Genomic DNA, 20,864 nt, shown 5'->3' with positions numbered 1-20,864 from the left:
GTGGTTTGCAAAAGTATTCGGCCCCCTTGAATTTTTCCACATTTTGTCATATTACTGCCACAAACATGAATCAATTTTATTGGAATTCCTCGTGAAAGACCAATACAAAGTGGTATACACGTGAGAAGTGGAACGAAAATCATATATGATTCTAAACATTTTCTACAAATAAATAACTGCAAAGTGGGGTGTGCATAATTATTCAGCCCCCTTTGGCCTGAGTGCAGTCAGTTGCCCATAGACATTGTGTGATGAGTGCTAATGACTAAACAGAGTGCACCTGTGTGTAATCTAATGTCAAGAGAATATTGGGAGCAACAACGAATAAGAGAATATTGGGAGCAACAACTCCATGAAGTCCAAAGAACACACCAGACATGTCAGGGATAAGGTTATTGAGAAATTTAAAGAAGGCTTAGGCTACAAAATGATTTCCAAAGCCTTGCACATCCCACAGAGCACTGTTCAAGCGATCATTCAGAAATGGAAGGAATATGGCACAACTGTAAACCTACCAAGACAAGGCCGTCCACCTAAACTCACAGGCCGAACAAGGAGAGCACTGATCAGAAATGCAGTCAAGAAGCCCATGGTGGGGGGCGTGACCGGATGCTCATGAGGTAGAGACGCACTTCGGAGAGGCTCCGTGCTTAAACCCGTCTTAAAGATATTCGCCGGCACCCTGGCTGCCCTTAATATCACCCAGGACACAGCTAAGAATCCCCGCAAACCACAGCCCTTCTCCCCGGTCATGACTCGCAGAGCCACCGAAGCGGCGGCGAAGCTTCGCCAATTCAAGCATACCAGCCAAGATGGCGCCGACGCACCCAGTGTCTCGGGCACTCCAGACAACCTTTCGGAAGATGAATCCTCCCAGCCACCACCACCACCAAGCCCGCTTGAGCAGCTCCTGGAGGGGGTCTCAGCATGTCAGGCAAGTCTTGCTGCCATAACTGTTAAACTGGAAGAGGTCCGCACAGATGTCTCGTTAGTGAGGCAAGACATGCAGAACCTGAGAGCGCGCGTCACCCAAGCGGAAGACCGTATAAGTTCGCTAGAGGACTCTACTAGGCCCCTGCAGCCAGCAATGCAAGCTACGCAGCGGGAACTTAAAACTTTGCACTCTAGGCAAGATGACCTCGAAAACAGGAACCGCAGATCCAATATTAGAATCGTAGGCCTCCCCGAAAAGGTAGAGGGCCCCAACCCTGAGCTGTTCGCGGAAACACTCCTGACCGACATCTTTGGCAGAGATACTTTCTCTTCAGTATTCATTATAGAACGGGCGCATCGCATCTCATCTAAGTTACCCCCACCCGGGGCCCCACCACGCAACTTCATCTTTAAAGTCCTAAACTACCGTGACAGGGACACCATCCTTCGTGCAGCAAGGAACAAAGGGGAAATCACCTATCAAAACGCCAGAATTTCCTTTTATCCTGACTTCTCCCTGGAAGTCCAGAAGCAACGTGCATTATTTACAGCAGCTAAAAAGCGCCTTCGGGACCTACACATACCATACTCTATGATGTATCCTGCCAGGCTGCGGGTGGAAGAAGGTAACCGCACCCAGTTCTTTGCAGCCCCACAAGAGGTATTTAGCTGGCTCGAAGCTAGGCCGCGAAGCCCTCGGTCACCTCCAAGATCGCCTGAACAGTGAGTAACTTTCACTTTACACCTCACAAGAGACCCCTCGCCCTGATAATGGTGAACAGGCCTGGTCTCCCACTTGTGTTGCCTTGCTGAACTTTTCCAACTTAGAGGCCAGCGCCTCAGAGTTCTAACTACCCTCCGCAACAATGTCTGTCCTGATCTGTGACGCACTTACTTTTAATATACCCACAGTGGCCTTAACTATCTGCCTATGCAACATCTCCCTGAAATGTAAACTTATATGCATATATTTGGATACCCACATAGGCTACCGAAGACTCCGAGGACTTTACTGCAAGCAGAACTGCTGTACTTTAGTCCCTACTACATCATGGATCCTAAAAAGGAGGCCTGCTCAGTGAAATAGCAACCACAATGTTGTGCATCATTATTAGCTACTGCTGCTTTATTATGTTTTACATGGGCTAATGTCTTTTCCTCCATTATGCCAGTTACCGACAACAGATGTCTCTGCACTGCACCCCCTTACCCCACCATCCCTCCCTCTTTCCATACTCAAACCCCCCCTCTCCCCTTCCCTCCCTAAACCCCCCGGCCTAATCCCCCTTTCCCCCCTCCCCCCCTTATTTTTCCTCTTCACCCCTCTCCCCCTCTCCAATACCTGGTTGCTGACAGTGCATTGCGACATAATGGATGTGGGATACCTCTGAGACTTGGGCACATAACATACACTGAACTCAGTAATTGACCGGGTGCCTGATGGAATATGCCATCTCCATTCTTTTTAGGGGCACGGACCCTCCCTCCTCAGATCTTAAGTGCAACCTCCATCTTTAGCACTAATGTGTCTCTACCTTGTGCTTCTGTTGTGTTATCTCCTCAGCTACTACTTGGAGTTAGGTTATAGCTTCTATGTTAGCTGGTTATATGTTATTGGGTTTTGGGATAAAGCCCTCCTCGTTTTAAAGGAAGGGCAGGGTGGGTATTGGGATCTAATTTTAGTAACTATTGTAACTGGTGCGATTCAGCAATACGCGTGCAGCTATAGAACGAACACATCTTATTTCTATAATGATATAGAACATTGGAAATTACTTGAATACATTGTCAAATGGCATCTCAGCTAACCTTAATTACATGGAATGTACGAGGAGTGAACGATAAGATAAAGAGGCAAACACTGCTAACCTATCTCTACAAACAAAAACCTGACATAGTGGCTCTTCAGGAGACCCATCTGTCTGGCACCAAAACCTTAAGTCTTCGAAGGGGATGGGTAGGGTGGGCGTATCATGCTACATTTTCCCAGACCTCACGGGGAGTATCAATTCTAATCAATAAGAAACTTCAGTTCCAACTTATTGCTTCTCAAATTGACCCAATGGGTAGATTTATCTTTCTTAATTGCACTATAGCGTGTTTGCCTCTCCTCTTATTGATATATTATGTCCCCCCTCCGTACTCGGTTACCCCTCTTAAAGAGGGACTATCCTTCATAATGAGATATCCTGGGATTCCCGCACTATGGATGGGAGACTTCAACTCGGTCCAAAATCCAAAACACGACAGGTTCCCTCCGCAAATAGATAAAGAAACCTCCTTCTCTTTATTTTTAAATGAAATAAATATGCTAGATGTATGGACCCATTTGCACCCTGGGGAGCCAGGCTACACTTGTACCTCAGCTACATACCGTACCCTATCGCGCATTGACTTTGTTTTGGCGTCACCTCATCTGCTTCCACTGGTATCACAAATTAAGCTACTACCCCGTCTGGTCTCTGACCATTCCCCTATACAGCTCTCTATACAATGGGGAACTCCCCCTCCACCCAAACTATGGAAATTTAACCCATTTTGGTTGGATATCATTGGAGCAGATGAGAAGATACGCAGAGAAATCACAGAGTTTATACACATTCATAGAGATGAGGATAATAGGATGCTAGTATGGGAAACCTTTAAAGCTTACCTAAGAGGTATCCTTATCAAAGCAGTCTCCTCCCATAAAATATCAAACGTACAAGAGGAGCAAAAACTCCAGACACAGATATCCCTCCTAGAACGGGAATATCTCCAGGAGCCACAGCCCATTAACTATGAGAGTTGGCAGCGTGCTATCAGAAGCCTTGCCCTACACCATGAAGAAAAGGCCAAATCCTCCCTTTTTTTTCAAAAACAGACACACTACGAGCAAGGGGAGCGCACTGGTACCCTTTTGGCTAAAATTTCACGCACCTATGCAGCACCCCCTGTAATTGCATCCATCCTAGATGAGGCGGGTGTGGAGGTACGGGGCCCAGAAATTGTAAACTCCACATTTCGGGAATACTATAAGAACCTATATCAAACTAAATCACCAGCAACTCAAGCAGACTCTGAGATATTCTTAACTGAAATTAATCTCCCACGCCTTTCTCCTGAACAACGTGACCTGCTAGACAAACCTTTTACCATATCCGAGCTTGAAATGGCAATAGCTAGTTTCCCCTCCAAGAAAGCTCCCGGCCTCGATGGCATCCCTATCGAAATATATAAAAGGTTCTCAGAGGAACTATCGCCCTTACTCCTAGAACTGTATGACGAGGCTTTTGAAAACGCCACATTGCCTGCTTCAATGCGTGAGGCCTTAATAGTAGTGCTTCCTAAGCCTGGGAAAGATATACTCTTGTGTGAATCCTATAGGCCCATATCTTTACTTCCGGTTGATGCCAAAATCCTGGCCAAAACACTCGCCATTAGACTTAACACTGTAATCTTGGACCTAGTTCATCCTGATCAGACGGGTTTCATGCCTGGCAAGAATACGGCCATAAACATTCGGAGGCTTATGGCAAACCTCCAGTGTGCACACAATAACCCAGGTCAGAGAGCGGTAGCCTCGCTTGACATGGCTAAGGCTTTTGATACCGTTGAATGGCCATATCTACAGGCGGTCCTTGCCAGGTTTGGATTCGGAGACAGGTTCATGAAATGGGTTCAAATACTATATACAAATCCCTGTGCCCGCATATGCACAAACTCCTGGGTCTCTGAACCCTTTCCCCTTGAAAGAGGTACAAGGCAAGGGTGCCCCCTGTCCCCTCTTTTATATGCTCTAGCAGCTGAACCCCTTGCATGCAGAATCAGAGATCATCCGAATATACACGGTCTTCGTACTCCCCATACACATGAGAAAATATCCATGTATGCGGATGACACCATTTTATATCTGGCTGATATAGGCCCCTCCTTAGACCTAGCACTAGATGTAATCCAGGAATCTGGGTACTACTCAGGCCTCCACCTAAATAAAGGAAAATCAGTAATCTTACTTATGGACCAGCCTGACCCAGAATCACCTGTACCTGCTACACCACTGCAAATTGTGACATCATTTAAATATCTGGGAGTTACTATCCACCTAGATCCCAAACAATATATACATAACGAGGTATACCCTCTTCTCCAGCTGGTCAGAGACAAGAGCAGATCTTGGACTAAACTTCCCCTTTCTGTGACTGGCAGAGTCAACCTAGTAAAAATGGTCCTCCTCCCTAAAATTTTATATGTTCTCCACCACTCCCCAGTCTATATTACCCAACACTTTTTTAAACGCCTAAGGTCATTAATACTCAGTTTAGTATGGAACAATGGTCGGGCGAAAATACGCTATAAACTAATGCAAAATCCCAATGGTGAGGGCGGACTAGCCCTACCCTCATTCCAAAAATACTATATCGCGGCGCAGCTGCAGCAAATAGCAGCATGGTTCTCTTCAGACATGGCTTATAACCCAGAAATATATGGCTACGATGGGGACCCCAGATGCGCTTCCCTTGCTCTAGACCTTATGAGGGGTACCTTACCTCGAGGCCCCAAAGCACACACCCTTCTTGATCAAGCAACTAAAGTGTGGCAGTGGAACCTCCGATATTTCCCTACTACTCAGATGGAATCCCACACTCCCCTTTGGAACAACCACCACCTCCCCGAACTCATGGGCCTCCCTGATGTCCATTTTTGGGTGTCAAAGGGTATAGTTTTCCTGGGCCAGATCTTGGAGAGAGGCAGGCTTCTCTCATTTGAGACTCTCTCTTCCAGATTTGGCCTTTCGCCCAAATTCTACTTTAGATATGTCCAGTTATCTCATGCCTTTAAAGCCCAATTTGGCACCTTAGTAGTGCCTACACATACATCCCTTATTATAGATAAGATCCATAATGGTCAACAGAAACATATGATAGGAGAACTATACTCAATTCTTATTCAACATAAATCGGACATATACAATGCTCCTTCCAGGAGAAATTGGGTGGCATGTGGACTAGAAATTAATGATGAGGACTGGGATGATATTCTTCAGGCGGCTAGACTTACTTCCCCATCTATCAGAGAACGCCTTACCCAGATATACATCATCCACCAAGCCTATCTTACTCCTTTAAAGCTAGCTAAGTTTGACCCCAGTATATCCCCCGTTTGCCCTAAATGTTCCGCCGCTACTCCCACTTTCTTTCACTTAATCTGGAAATGCCCCCCCATTGCAATTTTCTGGAAACAACTAATACAATTCTTACATGACAAAATGGGCTGCCCTGTGAAGATGGACCCTGCTATGTGCATCTTAGGTCTAATTACAGATGACTCTATATCCAACAATACTAGAATACTTATCTCTCAAACCTTATTCCAAGCTAGACAAGAAATAGCTCAAAAATGGCTTTCAGCCGAATCTCCTACACTCCAAGCCTGGATAACTAGGATAGATCGCACTCTTTCATACAAGAAGCTCATCTATCTTCACAGGAACGCCATAAATAAATTTCATCTGATATGGGATAGTTGGATAGAGAGATAGTCACCTTTTAAACCATCTCGGCCCTTTTCTGCCATACAATGTTTCCCCACCTTTCAGGTTTTCATTTGATCTTTAAAGAGAATCTGTATTGTTAAAAATCGCACAAAAATAAACATACCAGTGCGTTAGGGGACATCTCCTATTACCCTCTGTCACAATTTCGCTGCTCCCCGCCGCATTAAAAGTGGTTAAAAACAGTTTTTAAAAGTTTGTTTATAAACAAACAAAATGGCCACCAAAACAGGAAGTAGGTTGATGTACAGTATGTCCACACATAGAAAATACATCCATACACAAGCAGGCTGTATACACCCTTCCTTTTGAATCTCAAGAGATCATTTGTGTGTTTCTTTCCCCCTGCAGCTATCTTCCACTGAAGTGTCAGGCTGTTTCTTCCTGCAGAGTGCAGACAGCTCTGCCTGTATGTAATTCCTCAGTATGTGAAAGCCCAGCCAGCTCAGAGGAGGATTTATCCAGCTTGTAAAAGATAATAGAGCCGAGAGAAGCTGCACTAATCTAAATAACATACAGCAGTGTGCATAGAGGGGCCTGGAGGGGGGAGAGGCATCACAGAACCACAACACTGAAGAACTTGGCAGCCTTCCAGACACAGGCCGACAAGTCTGACAAGAGAGAGATAAGTTGATTTATTACAGAGATGGTGATAGTAGAACGTGCTGCAGTAAGCCAGAACACATTAGAATAGCTTTTGGAACTTGTAGGATGATAAAAAACAGGATGCAATTTTTGTTACAGAGTCTCTTTAAGTAATACGGCCCGCTGTGCCATCTAGGTTGTGTCAGAAATGTGTACCTCAATTGTATGACAACGTTCCCTCTTTTTGCTCCACCATGTAAAAGATTTAAACCTTTAAACTATAATACTTGACTTATGTATCTCCTTATTCTCACTATGTAATTCTACACCCTGTTTGTTACTTTACATCTACGTTCTATATATGCATCTGTATGTACATCTTGCCTTACACCAAGCAATGTTGTAATAATCGCTGCATTGTTCTCAATAAACTACGCTTTGGTTAAAAAAAAGAAGCCCATGGTGACTCTGGACGAGCTGCAGAGATCTACAGCTCAGGTGGGGGAATCTGTCCATAGGACAACTATTAGTCGTGCACTGCACAAAGTTGGCTCTTATGGAAGAGTGACAAGCAGAAAGCCATTGTTAACAGAAAAGCATAAGAAGTCCTGTTTGCAGTTTGCCACGAGCCATGTGGGGGACACAGCAAACGTGGAAAAAGGTGCTCTGATCAGATGAGACCAAAATAGAACTTTTTGGCCAAAATGCAAAACGCTATGTGTGGCGGAAAACTAACACTGCACATCACTCTGAACACACCATCCCCACTGTCAAATATGGTGTTGGCAGCATCATGCTCTGGGGGTGCTTCTCTTCAGCATGGACAGGGAAGCTGATCAAAGTTGATGGGAAGATGGATGGAGCCAAATACAGGGCAATCTTGGATTAAAACCTCTTGGAGTCTGCAAAAGACTTGAGACTGGGGTGGAGGTTCACCTTCCAGCAGGACAATGACCCTAAACATAAAGCCAGGGCAACAATGGAATGGTTTAAAACAAAACAAAACATATCCATGTGTTAGAATGACCCATTTAAAGTCCAGATCTAAATCCATTCGAGAATCTGTGGCAAGATCTGAAAACTGCTGTACACAAACGCTGTCCATCTAATCTGACTAAGCTGGAGCTGTTTTGCAAAGAAGAATGGGCAAGGATTTCAGTCTCTAGATGTGCAAAGCTGGTAGAGACATACCCTAAAATACTGGCAGCTGTAATTGCAGCAAACGGTGGTTCTACAAAGTATGGACTCAGGGGGCTGAATAATTACGCACACCCCACTTTGCCGTTATTTTATTTTTTTTTAATGTTTGGAATCATGTATGATTTTCATTCCACCTCTGACGTGTACACCACTTTGTACTGGTCTTTCACATGGAATTCCAATAAAATTGATTCATGTTTGTGGCAGTAATATGGCAAAATGTGGACAACTTCAAGGGGGCTGGATACTTTTGCAAACCACTGTAAATAGTAATCACTGGACTACTTGAATAATAAAAAAAAATTGTTAGTGATCTAAGTAGTTTCCAAAATTCCATTTTTCAAATATGAAATGAGGAAGCCTTTTGGTTAAGGGCCCATTTCCACTAGCTGCCGCGCATCCTATAAGAATGGCTGTAAATGAGTGTTGAGGGTTTGCAGAGGATCAAAAAAGAGAGGTAACATTTTGCTGAATTTAGTGAAACTCCATTTAGGAGGCTACAAGCAAAACAAAACAGAGGGCGACTTACATGGTTGTGGTCATAGAATGGAAAGGGAGAGTTTTCAAACTCATTAAGAGTGGTCAAAAACGGAGGTTAGGTCAGACACACATAGCACACACCCTGTTGGCAAAATAGGTCAGACATTTAAAGATAGTGTGGCAGTTACTGTCAACCAGGATATTAAAATAAGCCACATTGGTGCAAGGTTTGTTGGTGGAAAGCCACTGGAGGAGCCATGGGAATATGTTGAGAGAAAGAGTGGCTGGACAAGGGGGACAACATGAAATTGAGAAGAGATAAGACACGTGTAGAATGAGCCTCAAAAGAAGTAAGTGATAAAGGGAAGACAGTGGCATTAGCAGCTTGAAGGAGTAGGTGGCAGAGTGATGTGCTTAGGGACATGCAGTGAAAGAAGTTTAGGTCTGTGGTAGAGGCAAAGATTTGGGGAGATGTCATTAGCAGCTAAAAAGAGGAGAGGTGATGTTGGGACTTGTGTCAGAATTATGTTTAAAGATGGAGTCAGTGATTTAAAAGAGCAGACCACAGATAGGTGGAGTTTGAAGATAAAAGAGGGTGGAATGTAAAGTATGAGAGAGAGTGTGTGTGTGTGAGTGTGTATGTGTTTCTGTTTTAAGAACTTACTTGTAAAAAGTGTGCTTTAGCAGTGACAGATAAATATTAATGCAGCTCTGTATAATATACTGAATAACTTGTTTATTTATTCTATCTAGAATGAATTTGCTGCATACACCTATGAGATATTTGGCCTCATAAGTGAAATAGACCAGTGTGTTAAGAATCTCCATGAGTGGGCAGCCCCCCAACCTGTCAAAAAGAATATAATGACCTTGAGAGATGACGTGTACATCAACTATGAACCTTTTGGTGTTGTCCTGGTCATTGGAGCCTGGAACTATCCTCTGGTGGTTTGTCTGGAGCCAGTGGTAGGCGCCATTGCAGCAGGTATAGGCATTTATCTTCTCTTCACACTGGAACATGGACAGTTGCTTAGCATAAGATTGTAGTGCAGTAAGGATAACTAAACCTGTCCACGTAGTATTGTATTAAGTCCCCCCCCCCCCCCCCACACCAGTTTTGCTGTAGTGGAAAGCAAAGTTCTTAAAGTTTTCCTGGATCTGTGTGGGCCATCAGTTTCAAAGCATATTGTTACAGTAGTGTGCGCGTGTGTGTTTAGTCAGCCCCGGACCTCCCATGACACCAGGTGATGCCACTTCCTCAGGCAAATCAGGGCGGCATCCCGCCCTCCCCTCCATGCAGAACAGCAGTGGCAAGGCACTTGCGTGAGGTCCAGGCGCTGCCGGGTCTCCCTTTTAATGTTCCTGCTGCCGTCGGTAGCTGTGATCTGCCCTCCGTAGCTGCTGCCTGTCTACTTCCTGTTTCTGCTGCAGGAAGTAGACGAGCAGCGGCTATGGAGGGTAGATCACAGGCAGACCCAGCAGCTGCAGGCACATCAAAGGGGAGATCCGCCAGCGGCATCAGGCACATCAAAGGGGTGACACGGCGGTAGCTGGAGATAAGTGCCTTGCCGTTGCTGTTCTGCACGGAGGGGGAGGAGAGCACCGGTGGGGGACCCTAGGGGGAGGGAGGAGAGAAATTGAGCCCCTCTCTGGTGAACAGCTGCCCACCCCCTTTCCTCCGCTATGCGAGCGATCATTCAAGGGGGGGGGGGGGTGTTGGGTTGGCTCATCCTTAAGTTTGCCTCAGGTGGCAAAAAGTCGAGAGCCGGCCATGTGTTTAGTAAAAGTATGAGGTATGAATTTGGGGCAGCACTGATGAAATTACACTCTTCGAATTAAAGCCAGGGCTAGAATTCTCCTATAAACCTTTTGTAGATGATGATTTTAAAGTATTGCAAGTAGCTGAGAACAGTGTGTCTGTTCAGTCCAGGCAACACTGTTTTCCTCCATCAGTTGTTCCCATATGCTAATAATAATAATAATGTCTAGATTCAGCTGCTTCAACAGCTACCATAAGCCATTTTTATTTATGAATCATTACATGCTTATAATGCAGTTATAGATGTGATGAAAGAGTCCTGCTTAGATTGTTGCTGCACGTATGCCTGATACTGAATATTCTCTCCCCTTTTTTTTCTGTAAATAAAAGGTAATGCTGTGGTAATCAAACCTTCAGAAATTAGCAAACACACAGCCGAGCTGCTGGAGAAGACTATCCCTCGGTATTTGGATAAGGTATGTCTGCAACTTAAGCGTCATGTGATTTATTTTGATTAAAGGAAACCTGAAGTGATCAAGAAAAGTCAAAATGGAAATAATCTGGCTATTTGCAGTATATGGAGTCTCTGCAGTAATACCCTCAACATATCCAACAATACAGGAGGTCAGGCTGAAGGTACAGAGAAAACATTCAGTCTCTGACATTCCCCATTCTGGGTCCTGTACATGCTTCTTGATATCAGAGCTGGAGACTTGTCTTCCTAGTACTGAGCTGGTGACCCCACTGGATCACTTGGGCTGGACGGGCAGGCAAGAGCTGAGTGTAAGCACTTGTATCAGATGATAAAAAATACGCAGGAAGGACTTAATTTTCGTACATTTTGAGATGTGCATCAATAAGCATCACATTTTATCCCTAATACACTGTTTTCCTGCACAAGTAAGGACATCTAGAAATGTTCAACAAATATTGAAGAGAGAAAGCTGCTGGCACTGCAGTACATGAAGGTCACAGGAGGATGGCTACTGCATTGTGATAGGAGCAGTACGCTCACTTACGGAGGTACTGCGTGCTCAGACCTGTGAGTTGATAGCAGTATTCAGTGGAGGAAAGAGGTGAAAGTCGGCAATTAAACCTTCAGTATTTATTAGTGGATATAAAAATCAACAAGCAATGAACAATTGTTGTGACCATAGGTGGCTCAAACAAGTTGATATACACATAGCGGTCCTGGTGAGCAGGCAGGATGTGGGTGGGTGCGCCTGGTAGCCTGACGGCTGTTTCATGCAAAACATGCTTCTACGGAGGCTTAAAGCGGATGAGCATAACCCCATTATTATATCAAGATCAAAAAAGTTCTATCCACGTAAAAATGTACGCATGTGTAGTATGAACGCTTAAAGGGAACCAGAGACGAAGCACCCTTGTGTATTTTACCATATATATCAGTAAAGGTGGCCATACACTGGTCGATTTGCCATCAGATTCGACCAGCAGACAGATCCCTATCTGATCGAATCTGATCAGAGAGGGATCGTATGGCTACCTTTACTGCAAACAGATTGTGAACCGATTTCAGCCTGAAACCGTTCACAATCTGTTGTGGTGGTGGTGCTGCTGCTGCCGCTCCCCCCCCGCCGCATACATTACCTGCTCCGCCGGCGCGACTCCTGGGTCTCTCTCCGCTCTTCTCCGTCTCCGCTCTGGTCTCCGGCTCCAGCATGCTTCACTTCTTCCTGCCCGGCAGGAAGTTTAAACAGTAGAGCGCCCTCTACTGTTTAAACTTCCTGCCGGGCAGGAATAAGTGAAGGCATGCCGGAGACCAGAGCGGAGAAGAGCGGAGACGAGCGGGGGCAGTCGCGCCGGCGGAGCAGGTAATGTATGCGGGCTCTATTGCGTCGGTCGTCGGGCACTCGAACGCCGCTAGCGATGCGCTCTTCACCCGCGGGCGATCGACGGTAATTTTTCGCACGGCGCGATCGACGGGATCGGACGAAATGAATCGAAATTCGGCATGTAACGCGAACGATTGGCAGCAGATTCGATCCCAGTGATTGAATCTGCTGTCGAAACGGCGGTAAATCGGGCCAGTGTATGGCCAGCTTAAGAGCATTAGAGAAAACACTTACCATGCTCTCTGTTTCATCCTCACTGCTAAAAGTGTCTGTTATCAGCTGTGATAAGAATCCCGGACTGAGCATTCAGTCTGGCTTTGCAGGGAATAATTATAGCTGAGTCATTATAGCAGAGCCACAAGGGTGCAGGCTTGGGCTTGAAAAGACACCAGAGAAGACAGACTCAGCTATAATCTTTACGTAGCAAAGCTAGACTGAGTGTTCAGTCGGGGATTCTTATCAGAGGTGATAACAGTCAGATTAAACAGAGAACAATGAAACAAAGATCAGATTAGGTGTTTACTGTCATGTTCCCACTGATTTATAAGGTAAAATACAAGAAGGTGCTTCATCTCTGGTTCTCTTTAAAAACGTAAGTGAACACGTACGTAAACAAGATCCGCATAACACAATTACAGCTCATTCAGCCCATGTTAGCAGTTTGCACATGTGCTATGCATTTTGAATGGGTTGTAATTGTGTTATGCGGATCTTGTTTACATACGTGTACATTTTTACGCGTTCCGTGCCCACATATTTACGCATACATTTTTACGCAATGCAGTGATGTTGGCGGATATGACGTTCTTTGATCCAGATATAATAATGGGGGCACCAGTGCCCCAGCTATGCGGGCTGGGACCAGGTGCCAGCGAGTCATTATTTTGTAAGCTGCCTCCACCGTGTGAAGGTTGCTAGAGCAACTAGAGATCCTACTCCAAATATCTAACCAAGCTTCTCTGTCTTTAGCCCCTGATAAGTCTGTTTCCCACCTGGAAGCATATGCGTGTTGTATGGGGTGTGCTGGGCGTGTGAGAAAGGAGTAGAGGGTGGAGATAAGTCCCTGGGTGTCGGGGCAGCAGAGGCAAATGTTTTTGTATGGAATAAGGTGGTGGTGGGGGATGTCTTTATTCCTAATCAGGGTTGATTCCCAGTGTCTGAAGTAGTGAAAGAATTCGCTCTGAGGGGCTTTTAATTTTTTTGCGAAGGTCGGTCAATGTAGTGATGCCTCTAAAGATGAGGAGATGAGTGACTATAGTTAGGCCTTTGCCGGGCCACCAATTGAATGCTTCAGGGTTAGTTCTTCCTAGGGGAAGAGGAGGTTATGTACCAAGGGCATAAGAGGCATGTGGGGGGGGACTGTAGATTAGCTGAGTACCGTATGTAGTCCCGAACTTGAAGGTCATCAAGCAGTGGAGGGCTAATTCTCGGGGGTCTAAGTTTATGGGGGAGCCAAAGGAGCGTGCGCAGTCAGGCATCTCAAGAAAGACCCATAATGGGGAGTCTTGTGTTTGGAATAGCTAGGTTAGGTGGGCTGTCATTGCAGCTCGATAGTAGGAGCAGATGTGGGGAACGCCCAGGCCCCGATGTCGAATTTACGGGCGAACATGGTTTGTTCTCCTACTCTAGGTCCTTTATGGCCCTAGATAAATTACATCATTTTGATTGAAAAAGTCAAAGGTAATGATTAGAAACCTTGACTGGTAGGGTTCGAAAACAATTGAGTATTGTGGGCAGAAAAGATATCTTGATGGAGTTTATTTTGCCTAGCCAAGATATACAGTAAGTCTTCCCAGATACTGTGAACATGCGTTTAAAGGGGAAACCCAATTTGTACTTTACATGATGGGAGAATAGAGCCGCTTTGTATGGTTTCATCGCTCTGCGTTTATGGATCGTAGAGGGTGCAAGGTCAGCAAAGATCTGGTATTGGTGGCCCTGGAAGGTAAATGGCTCTTTCTCTCTGGCCATCTGTAAAATAGTCTCCTTGGTCCGGTAGAATGTGAACTTAATCATGACATCTCTAGGGGGTCCATCTGCTCTTTTGGGGCCTAGAGCCTGGGGAATTCTATTGAATTCTAGGCATCCTATAGACAGGGCAGGCACAAGTTCCTGCAACATGGCCGTTGCAGTTGAGGTAAGGGTCCTGGATGGGCTCCAGAAGCCAGCGAATTCTGAGGGAGCAGTTTTCGGAGTCTTCTAGGCAGAGTTTGGCATCAGTGAGCTCCGATTTGAAATCCTCAAGCTCTCTCGCATGTGCCTCAAGTACTGTGGCTTAGTTGCCCACTCTGCCCTCCAGTTCCCCAGTGCGGGTCGCTTGGTCCTGGGATCTCTTTCTTCAATTGGTTGCCTAGTTTAGATGCTACCGCTTCCAGTTCTCTGTGGAGTAGGGCCTTGATCTTGTCCAACAGCATGGCGCCTTTGGGAGTCCACTCAGGTGCAGTACTGCTGTGGCTGATTCTCGTACAGAGCCCCTGGGTGTCTTAGAGTGGGAGTGAAGCTGTGAGGTGATGGTGGTCCCAGAGTGCGAGGAGGCAGAGGATGCCACGCTAGCTAGGCCGCGGTGGTGCCACATTGTAGAGGCAGAAGTAGAGGGCAATCTGTAGCCCGATCCTAGGCGCATAGGTGCAAGAGGATGCGGGGATGCCTCAAGGGTGTACCCCCTCACACCCACCCCCCAAAAATGTGATTTTGTTCATACAGGGTGCCAAATGTAGCCAATAAATGTGATTTAGTTTATAAAAGGGTGACGGATGTAACCGATAAACATGTTTTTATTTATAAAATGGCGCTGGAAATATCCGATAAACATGATTTAATTTATAAAAGGGCACCGGATGTGGCCGTTAAACATGGTTTTGTTTATAAAAGTGCACCTGGTTGTAGCCAATGTAAAATACCATTAAATATAAACGGTATTAAAAATGATCTTTGTAGGTACAATATTGAAAAGATATAACCGCTAAGGATGTAGCTGGTATTTGGCTTGATCAAAATAACCAGTATTTTGTGTTGATTGTAGTAGCCACAAATAAAATGAAACACAAAATGAGGCCAAAATATAGTTGTAAAAGTATAGCCGTTATTATATTATGGGCATACAGTGAAAGCGTAATTGAAATCAGGTCCTTTATTGTAACCGCAAACCGTTCCATGATATAGCAGATATGAACATGATAAAGCCGATATAAATTAACGGGAGCCTCGTTCACCGCTTATATATACTAAATACGCTAAATACGGCAAATAACATTGAAGTCCCTGGCCTTTTTGCACAGACTGCTTTGAACCCTTTTTAACTGATACCTTCTTTAGAGCCTTATGCTGGGCATACATGGGTCGATCCGGTGGCCGATTAGCTGCCGTCGCGACCCCTGCCGCGTCCCCGCTCGTCCGCGCAGATCGATCCCCGCTCGTCCCCGCGGGCGCTCCTAATCAGCCGCTCGATTTCCCGCTATTGTCCGCCGGCGGGGATCCAGCAGGGAATCTATCCGGCAGGTCATCGGACCTGTCGGATATTATCAATCGAGCTTGCGCAGTTAGCCCAGCATTAGTGGTGTTGGATTTAAGTTTATGTTTATCTCTCATTTTTTGGGTGCATAGTGTAAAGCTTTATCGCCTGCTAATATTACAGGGTTACTTCTAGCGCTAAGCCAAGTATCTCCCACAATGGTACCTAAATATTTGAAATGGCTTTTCTAGGCAGACAGCACTTCTTTCTAATTTTCTCTATACTGGAAATTCAACTCAAAGGTGGAAGATAATGTGCTTACTGGTGTTTACTTCACTTCCTGTGCATTCTAACAGCACTACAAATCAGAACCGGTACTTCCTCCGTCCTTTCCTCGTGCAGCCAACAAAAAAAAAAATGGTTAGGCTTTGGCAGGTATCACCCTTGCACTGTTCTACAATGTGGGAACACATTAGCACAGTCAGCTAGTGTTATTTTATTACTGTATAAATGTTTTATTGAATAACAGCAGAATAGCAGTGCAACATTGACCAATTAGAAAATGTCAGCTATAGCATTCAGAAGTCAATACAAAACCATTCTAAGAATTTTTAAAGTAGCTCTTATCCTCTACATTCTGCCTGAGAACTCAAACAGTGTTATGTAATGAGCCATTTACATTGTTCACATTTTCTTTTTGCGCTTTAAAAACTGCCAGCCTTGCTGCCTTTTTCTGGACACCATCTGTGTTTTTTTCTGTTAATGACACTGTACAGCTGTAAAAACAAACAAACAAAACAAAAAAAAACTTGTGCTTTTCTGCATATGAATGTGCATGGTGTGCAGAAAAACACTCATAAAAAACACATATGTATAATGCCCTGCAAGTGAGATCCCTCTCTTAATTTATGCAGCTCTCAAGTTCATTATATAAAGTATTTTATTTCAGTTTTGTATGGATTGGGAGCAGATCTTTCAAGATATGGTTGCTGTCATGGTTTCTATAAAGGTGGCTGCTAACAATACAATTTGCCAAACGATCTTTTACGAACGATTCTTTGTATGAACAATCGTAAATGATCATTTGGGACTACTAATGGGCAAAGCTCTCCCGACCAACCTGATTAGATTAATGATATTGATCCGAAAATGGAATCAATTTAATTAATCTGATTGGATTGGTTAGGAGATTTCTGTCCATTAGTGGTTCCAAATGAGCATTTCTGATCGGTCATACATAGAATCGTTCGCAAAAGATAATTCAGGAAATTGTATCATTAGTGTCCACTTTTAGAGTGATTAACCTTCTCCTTACATTTGTATAGTTAAGATGGACAAGGAGGCATTGGGAATTTCTTAAAGTGGCCACACACAATACAATAAAATGATCCGATTTTATGGCAATTCGATAAAAACGATCGTATCTCCCGAAAAAATCGAAAGCTTTTTTTTCATTCAATCCGATTGGATTTCCCATTTTCTTCGAATTTTTATCGATCCGGAATGCCAGATATTTTTCTTCAATCTTTCTAAAGGTTGTATGGTGTGTGTTAGACTGTCAATTTATTAATATACACACCCTAGCAATTTTGTCAGAGTTTCCAATCATTTATCATAATTGGGGAAAAATTGAACATACGTGTGTGGTACATTAGTCATATTTTTTAAATGTTACAATGAGTCAGAAAAATTGATTGCAATTAAATTGAACAGATATTTAAAAAATTGTGTGGTGTGTGGCCACCTTTAGGTTTACACACACAAAAAAAAAATGAACAGCTTACTAGGTGGTTTGTGCATTTGCACAGTCACTATGCACTTGTCTAGCAGGCTATACATGCATTAATATTACCGCTCAATTCCTGGCAGATTTGGTCACTCTATTAGAATCTGCCCAACATGTCGCATTGATTATAATTTCAATCAATGATTGATCAGGGGAAAAAGAGTAGCAGTGGTAGATCAATAGCCCATAATGTTGCACTGCATGTAGCACTGTCTGCAATGCTGCAGTTCTATTGATTTGATATAGATTTCATGCTGTCACCCTGTACTTACCCTCTTCCCTTCCTGCCCAGTCACCCTTACACTTCCTCTACTACCTCAGCCTCTCTGCACTGTAAAGAGGAATGTATATCTTATAGATCCCTTCCAGTTTATTTATCAGGGATCCAAGTGGTTTTACATAGTGTGCAAGAGAATTTCACAATAATAAATGCAGAGTTCTTAGTGTATTTTTTTAGTCCAGTTAAAACTAACTTTTGTTTTTTAAGTTGTGTTTTATGTTTTTGTACAGGACCTGTACCCAGTGGTGAATGGTGGTGTGCCAGAGACAACAGCACTGCTGGCTGAGAGATTTGACCACATTTTCTATACAGGCAATGCCAGTGTTGGTAAAATAATCATGCAAGCAGCTGCTAAGAACCTGACTCCAGTAACCCTTGAGCTAGGGGGGAAAAGTCCATGTTACATTGATAAGGACTGCGATGTAGACATTGCTGCCAGGTGAGTGTTTGCGCTCAGATGATGAGAGCAAAGATCCGGAATAAATTGTGTGTCATCTGTCCTGATATTTACAAATCCTTTGACCTATTTCCCATAATGGTTAAACAGATACTGGTCACCAGAGCTATGCATATCCAGTCCACAAAGCCTTCACCTGGTTTCACCATTCATTTAACTAATGGACAACAATGACTTGGACTGACTGGGAGCAGAGGTGCATCTAAGATTTCGGTGGCACCAAGCAGCCCACAATGCGGGCCCCCCTCCCCCAGGGAGTGGTGTGCCATGGCAAAAAATGGGGCGTGGCCCGACCATTGAAGAAAGTGGTGCCCTCAATATGATTTGGGTGGAGCCAAATACTAGCAAAATACAGGTAGTCCCCAGTTAACAAATGAGATGGGGACTTTAGGTCCGTTCTCTCTGCGCCTCTTTTGTCTCCCTCTGTGTCACCTCAGTTTGTGCCTCTTCTGTTCCCCTCTGTGACTCCTCTGTTCCCCCTGTGCCTCTTTTGTCAATCTCTATGTCCCTCTGTGTCTCCTCTTATCCCCCTCTGTGTCAGTTATTTTCCCCCTTCCTTGTCCTAGCCAGGTATATGTGCCCCCAGTATAGGTATCCAGGCATAGCCCCCCCCCCCCCCCAGTATATGTAGCCAAGCATAGGTGCCTCCAGTATAGAGAACTGAGAAGGATATGGATTTTCCCTTTTAAAATACCAGTTTCCTGACTCTCCTGCTGATCCTGTGTCTCTAATACTTTTAGCCACAGCCCCTGAACAAGCATGCAGATCAGGTGATCTGACTGAAGTCAGACTGGATTAGCTGCATACTTGTTTCAGGTGTGTGATTCAGCTACTACTGCAGCCAAAGAGATCAGCAGGACTGACAAGCATCTGGTATTATATAAAAGGAAACATCCATATCCCTCTCAGTTAAGGTTCCCTTTAAAGGACAACTGTAAAGTATTAAAGAAAAAAACATTTAACTTACCTGGGGCTTCTGCTGGCCCCCTGCAGACGTCCTGTGCTTGCACCAGGATAAAACGATCCTCCGGTCCCCTGACACAGCTCACTTCTATTTTCTGCCGCTTTAATGTTGCGGGCCACTGCGCCTGCGCGGCGATAGAACAATAGTAACTTCACAGACCATACAGCTGAGTAGGTTCAGCTCCACTGCTGCAAAACTTGCATGCTAATCAATCAGGAAATGGTTGCCTCTTGCAGAGGATTTTGAAACTTATATTTATTCCCTCTCCTATGGCTGCTTACAATTAACCTTTTTAATTTGTAGACGTATAACATGGGGTAAATTTGTGAACTGTGGCCAGACCTGTATTGCCCCCGATTATGTCCTGTGTGAAAAGTCCATCCAAGATAGACTGGTGAAGAAAATAAAAGAATCAATAAAGGTAAGTACAAGCAATCATATTTGGCGTTGACCGTGTAGTGTCACTCGCAAAAAAGACAACTACCAATAACCAAGTGTTATAAAGCAACAATGTACAAATCATATCTAAGTAATATTTAGTAGCTGTGTAAGCATTTCCCCACTTTTCATGTTAAAAATTGGAGCCAAAAGCCCTGCTTTGCTTTGTGCAAGTTTTATGCTAGGTACACACGACGCAATTTTCTGACAGATTTACTGTCAGATTAATTATTTGCAACATGTCCGATCTGATTTCCATTCGATTTTTCAAACGATTTTTCATAGAAGTGAACAGAAAATCGATCAAAAAATCTGACTTATTGGAAATAATCTATCTGAAAGTAAATCTGTCAAAAAATGTAATCGTGTGTACCTAGCCTTAGCTGAATTGGAATGATCCATTAACAGAAGTGAGTCCGTGGGTTATGTGAAATATGAAATAGCCAGTGCTAGTCTCTGCACTTTGTTGTAAGATGTTAAGCTGCCTTGGTGTCAAATTTCACACACGATCTGCACTGTCTTTCTCTTTTGAGTTGTGCATGCTGTGCTGGCTAATGTGCTTTTAACCAGTTCACCCCCAAGGGTTTTTATCCTAACGGACCAGAGCAATTTTCAGTTGTCAGCGCTCCTCCCTTTTATTCCCTAATAACTTTATTACTACTTATCACAAGAAAATGATCTATACCTCGTTTTTTTCGCCACCAATTAGGCTTTCTGTGGATAGTACATTTTGCTAAGAATTTTTTTATTCTAAATGCATTTTAATGAGAAAAAGAGAAAAAAAAGAAAAAAAATCATGATTTCTCAGTGTTCAGCCTTTATAGTTTTAAAATTAAACATTCTCCTGTGGATAAAACAAACACGTTTTATTTGCCCAGTGGTCCCGATAATTAAACCGTTTAGATTATGTCCCTACCACTTTGTATGGCGACAGTATATTATTTTGAAATATAAGTGGTTATTTTTCTGTTTGTTCTGGCCATAATTACAAGCCCCTATGTAATAAATTAAAATTAATTTTCCCCCATAAAATATAGAATAAAAAAAGCTGAGTCCTTAAGGGCCGGTTCACACTTGCGGTTTTGCAAAAACCGCACCGGATGTCCGGACCGCACCGGAGCCGGATCGGACCTGAACCGTAC

At 44.1% G+C, this 20,864-nt stretch overlaps 1 protein-coding gene across 3 annotated transcripts in view; it reads left to right on the top strand.

The window, feature by feature from the left end:
* LOC137546363 (aldehyde dehydrogenase family 3 member A2-like) overlaps positions 1-20,864 on the top strand; it is a 104,617-nt gene that overhangs the window by 31,126 nt on the left and 52,627 nt on the right. For all 3 annotated transcript variants that reach the window (XM_068268718.1, XM_068268719.1, XM_068268717.1), the window contains exons 3-6: positions 9,485-9,716; positions 10,881-10,966; positions 18,094-18,302; positions 19,588-19,705. In XM_068268718.1, the coding sequence (XP_068124819.1) occupies positions 9,485-9,716; positions 10,881-10,966; positions 18,094-18,302; positions 19,588-19,705 (645 nt within the window). The remainder of the gene's footprint in view (positions 1-9,484; positions 9,717-10,880; positions 10,967-18,093; positions 18,303-19,587; positions 19,706-20,864) is intronic.

The sequence above is a fragment of the Hyperolius riggenbachi genome, chromosome 2 (assembly GCF_040937935.1).
Source record: "Hyperolius riggenbachi isolate aHypRig1 chromosome 2, aHypRig1.pri, whole genome shotgun sequence".
NCBI lineage: Eukaryota > Metazoa > Chordata > Amphibia > Anura > Hyperoliidae > Hyperolius > Hyperolius riggenbachi.
This window is presented reverse-complemented; position numbering and strand designations above follow the sequence as displayed.